At 39.0% G+C, this 15,082-nt stretch overlaps 1 protein-coding gene across 3 annotated transcripts in view; it reads left to right on the top strand.

The window, feature by feature from the left end:
* Positions 1-12,680, top strand: part of Strn (striatin) — an 82,577-nt gene extending 69,897 nt beyond the window's left edge. For 2 of the 3 annotated variants that reach the window (XM_059248359.1, XM_059248357.1), the window contains 8 exons: positions 1,896-2,071; positions 4,273-4,320; positions 5,310-5,431; positions 6,282-6,449; positions 9,284-9,424; positions 10,432-10,539; positions 11,589-11,675; positions 11,767-12,680. In XM_059248359.1, the coding sequence (XP_059104342.1) occupies positions 1,896-2,071; positions 4,273-4,320; positions 5,310-5,431; positions 6,282-6,449; positions 9,284-9,424; positions 10,432-10,539; positions 11,589-11,675; positions 11,767-11,936 (1,020 nt within the window). In that variant the 3' untranslated portion in view covers positions 11,937-12,680. The remainder of the gene's footprint in view (positions 1-1,895; positions 2,072-4,272; positions 4,321-5,309; positions 5,432-6,281; positions 6,450-9,283; positions 9,425-10,431; positions 10,540-11,588; positions 11,676-11,766) is intronic. The other variant, XM_059248358.1, reaches the window with a different exon arrangement.
* Positions 12,681-15,082: the final 2,402 nt, after the last annotated feature.

A 15,082-nucleotide genomic window follows, 5' to 3' on the forward strand; every position in this document is an offset into this window, starting at 1 on the left:
TTAATTCCCAATTTTCTGAGAAACCACCATACTGATTTCCAGAGTGGCTGTACAAATTTGCACTCCCACCAACAGTGAGTGAGTGTTCCCCTTGCTCCACATCCTCTCCAACATAAGCTGTCTTCAGTGTTTTTGATCTTAGCCATTCTGACAGGTGTAAGATTGTATCTCAGAGTTGTTTTGATTTGCATTTCCCTAATGACTAAGGATCTTGAGCAATTCCTTAAATTCTTTAAATGTCTTTCAGCCATTTGAGATCCTTCTGTTGAGAATTCTCTGTTTAGATCTGTAGCCCATTTTTTAATTGGATTGTTCGGTATTTTGATGTCTAGTTCCTTGAGTTCTTTATGTATTTTGGAGATCAGCCCTCCGTCAGATGTGGGGTTGGTGAAGATCTTTTCCCATTCTGTAGGCTGTCGTTTTGTCTTATTGACCATGTCCTTTTCCCTACAAAAGCTTCTCAGTTTCAAGAGGTCCCATTTATTAATTCTTTCTTTCAGTACCTGTGCTACTGGTGTTATATTTAGGAGGTAGTCTCTGTGCCAGTGTGTTTAAGACTACTTTCTACTTTCTCTTCTCTCAGGTTCAGAGTAACTGGATTTATGTTGAAGTCTTTGATCCACTTAGACTTGAGTTTTGTGCATGGTGACAGATACGGATCTATTTGCAATCTTCTGCATGTTGACATCCAGTTATGCCAGCACCATTTGTTGAAGATGCTTTCTTTTTTCCATTATACAGTTTTGACTTCTTTGTCAAAAATCAGGTGTTCATAGGTGTGTGGACTAATGTCAGGGTCTTCCATTGATTCGGTTTTTATGCCAATACTAATTAGTCTGCTTTCTTAAGGCCCAGGACCACTAGCCTAGGGGTGGCATTGCCCACAATGAGCCAGACTCCCCCACGTCCATCACCCATCAAGAAAATGTACCACAGCCTTGCCCATAGGCCAGTCTGCTCCAAGCATTTTCTTCATTGAGGTTCGCTCTTGCCGGATAACTAACTTGTTTTGTTTTTTTTTTTTTTTTTTTTTTGGTTTTTGTTTTTTGTTTTTTGGGGTTTTTTTTTTGGTATTTCGAGACAGGGTTTCTCTGTGTAGTTTTGCGCCTTTCCTGGAACTCACTTGGTAGTCCAGGCTGGCCTCGAACTCACAGAGATCCGCCTGGCTCTGCCTCCGAGTGCTGGGATTAAAGGCGTGTGCCACCACCACCTGGCACTAACTTGTTTTTACAGTTGACATATAACTAGCTAGGACATAGGCTTAAAGGAAAAAAAAAAAAACCCTAATTCTTTGACCCAGATTTTCTGTCTACAGTTTGAATTGAATTACTTGATTTTGAAAACACTCTAATAATTATTCAAGCTTTCTGTCACTGTGACATAATAACATGAACTAAGTAACCTGTTAGGAAGGAAGGCTCACTTGAGTTTCAGTCCATGTTGTTTGGACTTGTAGTGAGGTGTTAGTGTCAGAAGAAGCCGCTTGCTTCATGGTATTCAGGAAAACGGGAGAGGAAAGGCCTGGGCTTCTGCTTCTCCCAAGGACAGACCTTTCAGTGATGTCACTGTCCGGCCTAGGCTCCATCTGCTGAAGACCCTACCTCCTGGGAATGCCGGCCACAGGCTGGTGACCAAGCCTTCAAGAACATTCAGGATGGAAACTGTCGGTAGTGAGATCTGTTTGGGATCGTTATTTGCCTGCACTTTAGACTGAATTATGCTAACTGTTCTCCTATTATACATTCCTTATGTCTTCAATGAAAACTGCCATGGATTGCTAATCTTGATAATTGGTTTGTTGTTTGCTTTAAAAAATACATTGTTTTGAGAGTTGTACAGTGTAATAGTTTAATAGCAAATCAGCTATCCCAACCTGATGTTCTATTTTTTAATAGATAGCAAATAATAAAGATGCCTTGAGGAAGACGTGGAACCCTAAGTTCACGTTACGAAGTCACTTCGATGGCATCCGAGCCCTTGCTTTCCACCCCATCGAGCCCGTTTTGATCACAGCGTCAGAGGACCATACACTGAAAATGTGGAATCTGCAGAAAACAGCCCCAGCCAAAAAGTGAGAAGATTCTGCTTTTACTTTGTTTTTGTTTTTAAAGATCTAGTTAAATTATTTATGAACAGGAAAAGACATTTTAAAATAATTTTCTGAGCCAGGCGGTGGTGGTGCAAGCCTGAGGCAGAGGCAGGTGGATCTCTGTGAGTTTGAGGCCAGCCTGGGCTACAGAGTGAGTTCCAGGAAAAGTGCAAAGCTACATAGAGAAACCTTGTCTTCAAAAAACAAAAATAATAACAATAATAATAATTTTCTGTTATATTTCCCAAATCTCTCTTCTGGTTCTTTATTCTTTACCATGTCATAGGTAAATCCTCCAGACAGTCTAAGAGGTTTTTTTTGTTTGTTTGTTTGTTTGTTTGTTTGTTTTTTGGTTTTTCGAGACAGGGTTTCTCTGTGTAGCTTTGCGCCTTTCCTGGAACTCACTTGGTAGCCTAGGCTAGCCTCGAACTCATAGAGATCCTCCTGGCTCTGCCTCCGAGTGCTGGGATTAAAGGCGTGCACCACCACCGCCCGGCCAGTCTAAGGGTTTTTATCTGATGGTTCCCAAGGGTTTGTGACTGCTGATTACAGTCCTTATGCATAAGCGTTTCGAGTGACTGTTTTATTTATAAGCGGGGCCTCTTGCTGGCAATGAAGATCCCTATTAATGTAAAGAGATATAAGTAGGAACAGGTAGCATTATTAAACCTCACGCTGGTCCATTATTTACAAAGTTTGGATTTACAAAGTGAAGACACGGTAAAGGACTTTCCTATGGCCTTAGCTTTTTCTCTGACAACAAGTTTTCCATACTCACCGGTTTGTCTGAGCTGAATCAGGATACTGTTGTCTTTACTTGGCTGTTCATTCTTGGCTTGGTGTATGAACGTCAACAGGCACGCTGTCCTATAAACTGTTTCCTTAACCTCCAAGCTAGAGCAGGTCTAGTTGATGAGGCCCTTCTGGAGCTCACCCTTCATGGATCCATCCCCTCATCCAGAACCAGCCTCCACTAGCAAGGATCCCTCTGCTGTGTGAGGCACAAAAGTACAGCTAAGAGTATAACAGACCGTAACACAGGCACCGTCACAGAAGTTGTACTGCTTGTAGGAGACGCTGCTGCCCCGTTTAAAAGGCACCAGTGAGGACAGGACAAATGCTGGACACAGAGTGTGCATGAGGGTCAGCAGAGGGGTTATTCCCTTTGATACGCTGTGCCTTTGCCTGTCTGGTTGCCAAGTCACCGTATGCTAGTTCTGATTCCAGCTCAGTCACATGGAGCTAAATGTAAATGTCTGATTTAGGAAAATAGCAAAAACAAATTAATAAAGTATCTACACAAGCAAATAACAGTAGCCTAGTGACCTTTGAGCTGAGTGACTTGAGGAAAGATAATGTGTACCTACAGATTCCTGCAACATGATGTTGCAAATGGTGAGTTCTTGTCTTTAACCAGTGTCTAGGATGAATCCTTCCTTGCCTATTGGGTAAGGCAGTACACTCAGAGTCCAGTTCTTAGTAATGAACTGATGACTTGGCAGTTTCCCCAGAAAGTTAACCTTAATGAAAACACAGGGAAGTTAAAGTACCGTTTGCTGAACTCCTGCTGTGTGTATAGTTCGGGCCTTGACTTTTTATATTTAGGTTGTCATTCATGTTGAATAGTTGATGCTATCTAGATTTTGTTTTATTTTAAATATAGGATAATTTGAAGTTCTGAAATAATTAAAACTTCCCTGTATTAGTCAATTAATGATATAACTGGAAATTACATTCTGAAAATTACCCTTCACAGCCCTGTTTTCTCTTGTGAATGATGCTCTCTCTCCCATTAGTGGATGAATTGTAACAGTGTGAGGAGGCCATGTAACATTAGTGGACATATTGTAACTGTGTGAGGAGGCCCTGTAACATTGGACGAATTGTAACAGTGTAAAGAGGCCATGTAACATTAGTAGACACATTGTAGCAGTGTAAGAAGGTCAGTTACCATTATTGGACGAATTGTATCAGCATGAGGAGGCTGTGTAACAAGGTGCCACTGCTAAGGTGGGAGTTTGTCCATGCTGTGAAGGTACGATTGGGATTAGATGAGCCTCTGTATCTTGAGGCTGAGGATATTATACCATGGAGTCTATTTCTGACCACAGTACTATGACTTCATCATACTCTTCACTACTGAAATGTGGGATGCTAACAGTCGTCTTCTTTCTCTCGTTTAGGAGTACTTCTCTTGACGTGGAGCCTATCTATACGTTCAGGGCTCATAAGTAAGTATGTGACTTTTCTTTATTTTAAGCAACATCTTTTTCTTATTTTTTATTTTTTTTTGGATTTTTGGAGACAAGGTTTCTCTGTGTAGCTTTGGAGCCTGTCCTGGAACTCGCTCTGTAGCCCAGGCTGACCTTGAACTCACAGAGATCCAACTGCCTCTGCCTCCCGAGTGCTGGGATTAAAGGCATGCACCACCACCTCCCGGCTCACCGTTTATATATATATATATATATATATATATTTTTTTTTTGTTTTGTTTTGTTTTTTGTTTTTTGTTTTTTGAGACAGGGTTTCTCTGTGTAGCTTTGCGCCTTTTCCTGGATCTCGCTCTGTAGACCAGGCTGGCCTCGAACTCACAAAGATCCACCTGCCTCTGCCTCCCGAGTGCTGGGATTAAAGGCGTGCGCCACCACCGCCCGGCCGCCGCTTGTATTTTTAACCAATAATTTTTCTATAGTAATTATGTATTTTCTTAATTTTCACTTGTGTATAAGAGGCATGTCTTCACTTGATTTAATCACAGAAATTGACAAAATGTAAAGAATGAGAAAGTAAATATTTTTCAGGTTTAGCAGACCATATACTCTCTGTCGAACTTTTTTTTTTTGGTCCTCTTTTGGCTTTTGGTTTGGTTTTTGTTGGGGATTGAACTAAGGGTCTTAATTCATGTTACATTCTTGGTTTTGTTGTTGCTGTGTGTGGTGCTATTTTAACCTTTAAAAATGTAAAAAGCATTCATAGCTTGAGGACTGTACTAGGACTACAAGATGAATTTGGCCTCAAGGCCATAATTTACCAGCCTTTGGTTTGGCAAAGAAAGAAAAATGGATAGTACTTCAGTAGTGTTTTTAAACATTGTTAAAAGCTGGAAAGTAGAATGACGTTTTAGTAATTGAACATTCTAAATTTTGACAAGTTACGTCGAAGAATTACTGTTTGAGACTAGCAGTTTACTTAACAGCTGTTGACTGATTTGATGTCCCAGAGGTCCAGTGCTGTGTGTAGTCATGAGCAGCAATGGTGAGCAGTGTTACAGCGGTGGTACGGACGGACTGATTCAGGGCTGGAACACCACCAATCCCAACATCGACCCCTATGACTCTTACGGTATGGGCTTCACCACAGTTCTGAAACAGCGTTGTCTTTTTATATTCTTTTCACAGTGTATATTAACGGTAAAATTATATATTTAAAAAACTAGTAAAGAGAAGCATGTCTTTATTTCATTCAGAAGGACTCCTGTAAATAGCTAATGCTAAAGGTAAAAATAATGCTGTTCTTGAGGAAGAGTTCATCTCTGCAGTCCTCCTGGACAGAAACATGGTTTGGTTGACGCTTGCTATCTTCATGTTAGACATCTGTCTCTTACTGGAAATAATGCGAGTCATCTGTAGTCATAGTTCAGTACTGTTTTTTGACAAATGACTCTGAATGCAGGCATTATTCCCTTGCTCAGTTATTGGAGGGAAATAGAAGAAGCTAATTAGTTTTACAGTCCATACCTTCAAAATATTTATTATAATGGGCCTCAAAGGTTAAAGAATGGCCTTCTGGCTAGGTTTAGTGGTGTAGGTCTGTGATCCCTGAACTTGGTGGGAGAAGAAGAGAATTGTTGTGGGTTTAAACCAGCCTGGTGAGTTCCAGAATAAACCCAGGCTGTCTGTCTGTCCTCCCTCCCCCATTTTAATTTCACTACCAAACTAACATAAACATAGAATAAACATTAAAATAGAGCTTTCTTAAGAAAGCAGACATGTGCTTCTTAATTCTGATTTAGAATTTTCCAACTCTGTATAGTTCTAAAACTATTTGTAATTACAACAGCATTTCAGAAGGCTAATGAAACTAGGAAGATTATATTATACTGTTTTCGGATGCTCTAGTTTATGTTCTACGGTGGAACCTAAATGCCTTCACGGTTTTTCTTCCTGGTTTTGCACTTTCTTGTTTTACACAGATCCTTCTGTTCTGAGAGGCCCTCTGCTGGGCCACACAGATGCAGTGTGGGGGCTGGCCTACAGTGCCGCACACCAGCGGTTGTTGTCCTGCTCAGCAGATGGCACTCTCCGTTTATGGAATACAACTGAGGTTGCTCCGGCACTGAGTGTGTTCAATGATAACCAAGGTACAGTCCCTAAAATTAAACGTTTCCAGATCGTCTGTAACATATCCTGCTCTGAAAAAGCGAACAAATCAATGATTCTGTAAACTCTTGACTGTATTACATTTCTAAGTTTGTTTTTTAACATAGCAACATTATCGTTTGACATTTCAATGTATGTATAATTCTTTAAAACAGCATTTGATGAGAAAGAAAATGGGGTTTAAATTTTAAAAACTGAGACCTCATTTATTTTCAGTGAAGATTACAGATGTTAAGGATGTCCTGATGCAGCTGGTGAACAAGTGCCATCCTGGAGCTGGTATAGGTCTGGAGCTGGACCATTTCTTCCCTTCCCTCAGCTGCTCTGACCTTAGGCAGTCCCGCTACATATTCCCAGCCAGTGGTAGCTGTTGTCCAGATTACTTTCATCATCAGTTTTGTCTATTCTGAACTGTAATAAAGTAACAATTTAGGATGTAGTCTTTGTGTCTGGCTTTTCACCTACTGTAACGTTTGTGCAATTCAGTGTCAGTTTATTTCCCTTTATTATGTAAGAGTATTACATTAAGCTACAGTTTGTCTATTCCTGTGTCTCTTGATAGACACCGAGGCTGTTATGAGTGGAGTTGTTATAAAAATTCATAATTTTCATGATTTACTCATTTACCTCTTGGTATTTACTCAGGTTGGTCCAGTGTGGGGCTTTTAGGAATAATTTATCATGAACATTCATAAATGTTCGTCATGGGTAGTGGAGACCTTTCAGTAGAATTGCTGGGTTTTAGGATGTGTGTTTTGTTGTTAAGTAACTTACATGAAATGACCAGCATTGTTCCCATAGTGCTCATGGCCGGGAACTATAGCCCGGGCTACAGCGTGTGTGAGGAGGGCCGTCTGCTCTGCATCCTCACTCACTCCTGCTGCGTCTTTCTGCTCCATTCTGGCCTGCACGTGGTCGTGGTCACTTCTGCTTCAGTGTTGAATTCTTTGCTACTGTTCCTTGCTTTTCACTTGCTGGCTGTTCCTAGATCTTCTGCTACACCATTTTGAATTATTACCTTGCTTTAGTTAGGTGTCGAACCAAATGAGGCAGATAATTTTATTTTTATATTCATCATTCTGTTTGTTTTCTTGTGGCACTGCATTGCTGTGTAATTCAAGGTTCACCTTGAATTATTGTCCAGGCTGACCTCAAATTCACAGTCCTTGGGCCTCTACTTCTGAGTACTGGGATATGGGGAGTGTGCTACCATACTGGCTTTAATCATTCTTCTGTCTTTGGTATAAATGAGTTTCAGGTTTAGTCCCTATCCTACTTTTTTGTATTTGTGCGGTGATTTGCACGTTAGACAGATACTCTACCTTTGAGTTATGCTCCAGGCCACAGAACACCTTTATTCTTCAGCAAGGTCATAGCGTGCACTTAGATTTTGAAGACTTAATGCCATGCAGGCAAGTGTGGTGCTCCTGAGCCGCACTCCAGCCCTAGGTGGATTTGTTACTGTTTTCTTTGCTTCAAGACGGAGTTCCCACTGTCTCACTCTATACTTGAAATGGAAGTGGAAGTTCTTTTTCATTTTCATTTTTTTTGGCATGAATTACATTCAAGATACTAATTACACTCATGATATTCATTAATTACACTCATGATATTAATTACATTTGTGGCATTCATTGATTACATTCGCAGTATTTATTCAATAACTATATTTATGATATTTATTAATTACATTAATTGTATTGATTTATTACATTCATGATATTATGTCCTGATACTACTGTCTGTCTGTGGGGTTTTTCCATGACACAAAACAGAAATTCTGTACTTAGGAAATCATTGCTCTATATTCCTTTCTTCTCCATCTTGAGATAACATCTAATCTTTCTGTCTCTATGAATTTGTATATTCTATATATTTCATGTAATACAATTCTATAGTATTTGTCCATTTTTTTAATGTAAAAACATTTTATGTACAACTTCAGGGGAAATAATACACAGATAGCTTGAACATAAAAACAGGTTATAATTCAAAAGTCCAGGGTTATTTGAAACTGGAAAATGTTTTCTGTGTAGAAAATAGTAAATATGATAACATTTTCCAATAAGCCCCTTTAAGCCAAATAATAGCTGAATTATACATATAAATATTGATTAGATTCTGGGATACAGAAGAAACCTATCTTCATCTGTTCAGGGAGCTATGTTTTACTTAAGTTGTATAAGTGAGATTCCTATTCATCTTCCTATTCACTGTTTGATTTATGGCAGACATTTTTCTATAAGCTAATCCATAATCTAAAAAGATTTTAGCCTCCCCTCCTGAAAGTACAGCCAGTGTATCCTTTCATCACTTGATACAGTACAAATTCTTACCCTAATAGTGAAATGTTTCACTAAAGCATGCCCAGTGATTGGGCAAAACCAAAACTTATTATAAGCCACAGTCATCCTAGGGTCCTCCTGCTAGGTAGCCTCCCTGGATCTGTGGGTTTCAGTCTTCTTGTCCTTTGCTTTATATCTAGTATCCACTTATGAGTGAGTATATACCATGTTTGTCCTTCTGAGTCTGGATTACCTCACTCTTATTTTCTTTCTAAATAAATTTGCATTCTATAAGTGGATTAGCAGAATAATGGGTAGAAAACATTCAACAGGTAAGGATAGTAAAATAGACTAAGGCTAAAAGTTACAAAGGAAATACTCTCCACTGAATGGTTATAAAATAACTTATTCCAGTGTTAAGCCTCATTTACTTATGAGAATCATACTTTGTTTTGTTTTTTTTGCATTTTGAGTACTTTCTCAAGTAGACCTTTTAACTGTCATTCTCTTTGAATATTTCTGATACTTAGAACTGGGAATCCCTGCCTCTGTGGACCTAGTGAGCAGTGACCCAAGCCATATGGTAGCATCATTCAGCAAAGGATATACGAGCATCTTTAATATGGAAACACAACAGCGAATTCTCACTTTAGAATCCAATCTAGATTCAAGTATGTATACTACTTTTTAAAAGTCTCTTTATTCATTTTTAAACTTAATCAAAAGTATAACTGCCTGAGTCACTATGAAGAATGCTTAAATTATAGTGTTCTATTGCCCAAACCTGAGAACACATTTACTTTAAAAAAAAAACTTTTCTTGTTTTAAGCTTCAGCACGGTCTAAGCAACCAAAACAAAACAAACAACAGAAAAACTGCATCCAAAGAACTTATTCCACGTAGCCATGTGACATTTTCTGTTGTATATTGAAATAACAAACTGAATATAGTAATTAATCTCTTCGAAAACTCTTCAATAGTATACAACAATTATTAGTGTGCTCCTTAAAAACTCAAAATCTGGTGGACAGTAAGATGATGGTCTTTTCTATTATGGTGCGAAGAGGAGCAAGGAACAACCAAGGCCTGACTTCGTGTTTATATTTAGGTCACAGCTGCATGGAAAGAGCTCCATGTTGGAAGGACCTGAGGTCTGACTTTGAGGATTATGTGTCTATCGGTGGTGATTGTTTTTGTTTTGAGACAGGCTCTCACTGAATCTCTGGCTGGCCTGAAACTCACTATGTAGATGAGGCAGGCCGATCTTGAACTCACAGAGATCCACCTGCCTCTGCCTCCCAAGTGCTGGGATTAAAGGTGTGGGTCACCATGCCCAGCTGATAGGACTCTATTAAGGTAGCAAACATCATAGAAGCATAGACTTGGATGTCCTCAGTGTCCCTAGGCCAAGTCTTACACGGCATCCATGCGTGGCAGGCAGGGGAAAGGAACTTGTGACGACTTTTAATCACCTGTAGATGTGCCCGTGTGGCTTAGCCTAGGCAACTCTCATTTTACAACACTGAGGCTGGAGAAATCATGGGAGAATAACTGAATCACGGCCAAACTAAAGTTGCATTGTTTATTTTTTCCTGTCTGTTTGGGTATTTATATCTCCTTTCTGTGAAAAAAAAAATTACTTAGACTAATTTGTATTGATTTTTAATTTTCCTTTTAGCAGCCAATTCTTCCTGCCAAATCAACAGAGTCATCAGCCATCCGACTCTTCCGATCAGCATCACTGCTCACGAAGACAGGCACATCAAGTTCTATGACAACAACACAGGTGAGAGCTTCCTAAGGACCGGGCCGTGCTGAAGCAAAACCAACCGCTTACTGAAGTAAGCTAATTATGGGGTCTGATGGCGCTTTATAGTCAGGAGTGGGCCCTGAAACACTTTCTCCACTCACTTCTGTTCATTTCATTCGTATCTGCTAAGGCTATATTATACAAGATGGAATGACTTTTTATTTTGTTTAACAGTAAGCAGATAGCATATTCTAAACCCACAAACCTAAGTACCAATAAAAATGATCTGTTGCAATCCATAAGGAGTATTAATAGAAACATGCTGGAAGCAGAGGCTGGTAGTTGTGTTTTGTTTTAAATTGCAAAAGCTGTATTCTGTTGTTCAATATGAAATAGCTTGATTCAGTGTTGTGCATGAAAACCTTCAGGTCATTTGTTTTGTGTGTTTTTCTACAGGCTGGTCTTTTCTTGTTGTACTAAAATTTGAGACCTGACTGGATTGGGGATGGGGCGTTCCCAGTTTCCAGCGGGCTGCACTTCTCTAGTCTGAGGAAATGCACAGAGCTGAAGTGGGAGGGAAGGACTTTGTGCGGCAGCCATGTTTCTTTGGCTCTCTGCCCTTTTAATATGGTCACTTGTGGTTGGGCTTAGTTGCTAGCAATTTAATTTTTAAAATTCCTTTCTGTATATTGTTTCCACCAAAACTTTGGCCATGTTTTCTTTCTTTTCCTTTGTGTCTTTGAATTTGAACAGTCTGTCCTCATAAGCCCATATAATTTGCCTGTAACTAAAGGGTACACAAGAAGATTAGTGATGTCTGACTAGTAATTAGTGAACTTGTAAAACTCACTGAACTCACTGTGACTTAAAAGACAGTCTCATCTGAAACTTAAGCTGTTTTTATTTTTTATTATTAACATGACCAGAGGCAAGAAGGGGAGATGGGTAGTTTGAACTGATGGAAAAAGTTGACCCAAGAAGTACACAGACAGTGACGTCTAGGGAAACTAGTGTAGCATGGAGGTTGGCATATGATCAAACTGAAGAAAGCCGTCAGTAAAGAGTAACAATGTCTTTCTCCAAAGGCAAACTGATCCACTCGATGGTCGCCCACCTAGAAGCTGTTACAAGTTTAGCAGTTGATCCAAATGGCCTGTACTTGATGTCTGGCAGTAAGTACATTCGCTGTGGATTACTTACTTGTCCTTGTCCATCTTCATGTTGATATAATTGTTCCTTTCAATCTCTTTTCTTTTGGAATAGGTCATGACTGTTCAATACGCTTATGGAATTTAGAAAGTAAGACATGTATCCAAGAGTTCACAGCTCATCGGAAAAAATTTGAAGAATCAATCCATGATGTAGCATTCCACCCTTCCAAATGCTATATAGCCAGTGCTGGAGCCGATGCACTGGCTAAGGTCTTTGTATGATGTGACGCATCAGCTTCACCTTCTAGCTCTTTATTAAAAGTCAACTGCACAACAGAGATACAGAAGACCAGGGCAAGAATCAGCTCACCCTGCCCTTTTGTTCTGCTGAAGGAGCACAGAGAACATTTGTTAAAGTATAGTTTTGCAGTCTGTGTACTGTTTTCTAAAATTAAGGTTTGTTCAGGTTGCTGCAAGCTCAGCTGAATCTGTGAGCCTGAAAACTTTCAAATTTCCCCCTAAAGAGGCACTTTTATTTCTGAAGTTGTTCTCATTCGCTAGGCAGGCCTGAGCGAAACAGGTTTAGCGTCTCCCTTCCTGATAAACAGGGCATGCTGTAATGGATCATTAGAGTTGGATGACTGGGAATGAGTGGAGGGAACTTAGATACACTCTACCCTGAGACATCTGCTAAACATATTAGGTAGTCAAACTAGCCTGTATCTGCTCTGCTAACCTGTGACGTAGAACGACCAGACAGTGTTCAAATGAGTTCCGAACAGAGCTCTCCTTTCAGCTGTTCTCATGAAGCACGGCAGAGCATTTCACCTAGCAGCAGGAAAAGATGCAATACTATGTTAAGTATATTACTCAGAAATGCTAAACCAATGCTTAGTTTGCAAGCAGATCTCTATATTGTATTACAACTTTGAAAGTAGATGTGGTACCATTCTAAAGTTTAGCTGTCACACACCCATTATGAACATTAGTTAACAGAGCCTGCTTTTACTAAAGGTTTTTAACTTCTCCAGGTTTGAGATTCTGTTTATTTTTAAGGGCGAACAGGGAATATCTCTATAATAATTTGTTTAAAAATTCGCCTCATTTGTGTGGTATTTATAACATTAGAGTGATTATTTCATATTGATGAAATTTACTTCCTAATGACTGAAAAAGGAGAAAGCTGTTTGTTACCCATTTCCCAACACCCATATAATTGGTTCAAATAATCCTCAATGTTTCTTCCCTGCCTTTCACATTTATGGTTTCTGACACCTACCATAAACATTTTAAATCATAGTTACTATGTTGTGTAGTCCAAAGCGAGTGGTTACCTCAGGCAGCTGCTTTCACATCCCTGCTTAATGAAGCAGTGCACCCTGCAAGTCCTCTACTGGTGTCTCTAAGAACTTCACAGAGACCGAGACGGAAGAGAGTGATGCCTTTGATGCCTGTGAGGTTCTGTCTCCCCACTCCCTTGTTTCATAGGGGCACACATGTTAATGACAGTGAATCAGTACTGTGTCTAGACAAAACCATGTCTGAAAATGGCAGGTTTCACATTTATCTGTGACCTATATGTGGTCAGCTTTTGGGAGTCTCAGAATGCTACCAGCTAACCTAGTGCCCTGCCCTGCAGACCTCCTACCTATAACTGTCAGGCACTCTTCATGCCCTTCACACTCCGTCTCTGTGAAATGACAGAGACTAATATAAATGTTAAAAAGAAGTGAATGGCCACCTTTTCACCAAAATGTATATGCCATAAAAATAGTACACCTATAAATATTATAACCCATGATAATGATTCCATTGCCACAGCCATGACGTTTCTGGTGATCTGTTCTTTGAAGTAGCATTCTCGTGGTGATAGGGGTAATAATTGACATTTTAAAAATTTCTGCTCATCTGCCTTTAGAATTCTGCAGTGTGCAGGCAAATTTTCATTAACATTATAAGACCCATGCTAAATTTCCCTGGTTGTTCTATAGACGTGCTGTAGTATTTTAATACGACTACATTTTATCTTTGTGCTTTGGTTAACAAACAGACCTAAGAGATCAATTGATATGCACAAGTGAATTGAGTTAAATGCTTATGTTTCCATGCAGATACAGAATTTTACACTGATGGGTAAATTCTTCCATCCTTCGTAAAATGAGCAAAAGGATTTTCTAACTGGACATTTTTAGACTATTAGAAGATTCCCATTAGAAGTAGTGGATTTCTGACCACAGTCCCTGCTTTAATGACTTCCCAAAGTCTCTAGTGTGTGTCTTCCTCTTGTCACAATAGTCTGGAAACCAGGAGAGGCTGCCCTGTTGGTTCTGTGCCTCATCATTGATTCTGTGGGAAATAATCCTAAACTAGGCGGAGCATAATACAAGTGATGGAACTGTTGAAAGTGTTTAGGAAGTGTGCTTTGTGCCATTGAAGACTGTACGTAGAAAGAGATTCTTCTAAACTAGCCCTGTTTGCTATCAGCCTGGACATGAGCCAAAGCTGTCTTCCAGCCAGATGGTAGCATGGACATTTCTCTGACTTTCCCCATCCTAATGAAAATTCACAAAATGAACAATTTCAAAATTCAAAATCATTGAAATGCTTTCATAAATATTTACCACATTGTAAATATTCTGGGTGAACTGTTTTGGAATAGTATGAAAATCAGCAGGTGGGTTAGGTCCCTGCCTTTTTTTCATGTGCTGTGGATATGTTTCGGGGAGCTTACAGTACCCTTCTGAAAACACAGCTGTCATGAGCTCATTTGCTACTCAAACCATAGACAAATAAGCGATAGAATGACCTTTCAGTATTTTTCTATTGAACAAATTTATCAATTTTTGCCATGAAACAGATAATTAGTTATGCAAAGTATTTAGCTTTTGTAATCATTTAGTTGTAACTAAAAGGGGAAAATTGAACTGTATCACTGATAATGAACTTTGTGAGAAATTATTTGTTTATCTGACTTCCATTCCTTCAGTATTCTTGCTATAAATTTCTTTTGGAGATAATGATTCTTTATTTGAAAGATGTCTAAAATGTATGTATATTTTATAAATATATATTATATATATTATAGGGATATATATAATATATAGACTATATATATATATATCTAAACCATGGGTGCATTTTACTGTTGTGTTCTCATTTTTGGAGGTAGTATACTCAGAAGTTGATGAGTATGACGAGTGTTGTGCTGTTTGCTTTTACAGTATAATATATAGTTCTAAGTGTTTAAATTACTGTATATACTATATTCATTATAGGCTAGCATGCTTGTTTTAAAGACTGTCATTCTAGTTTATTAAAATCTGAATGTAAGAAAACCTGGCTATTCAAATGTGAATTGAAAAAATTCCATTCTCAGTACTGAACTATTTCCATTGAACATTCAAGCTTTTTGACAAAATGTGTCATCG

Source organism: Peromyscus eremicus, chromosome 22 (genome assembly GCF_949786415.1).
Source record: "Peromyscus eremicus chromosome 22, PerEre_H2_v1, whole genome shotgun sequence".
Lineage (NCBI taxonomy): Eukaryota > Metazoa > Chordata > Mammalia > Rodentia > Cricetidae > Peromyscus > Peromyscus eremicus.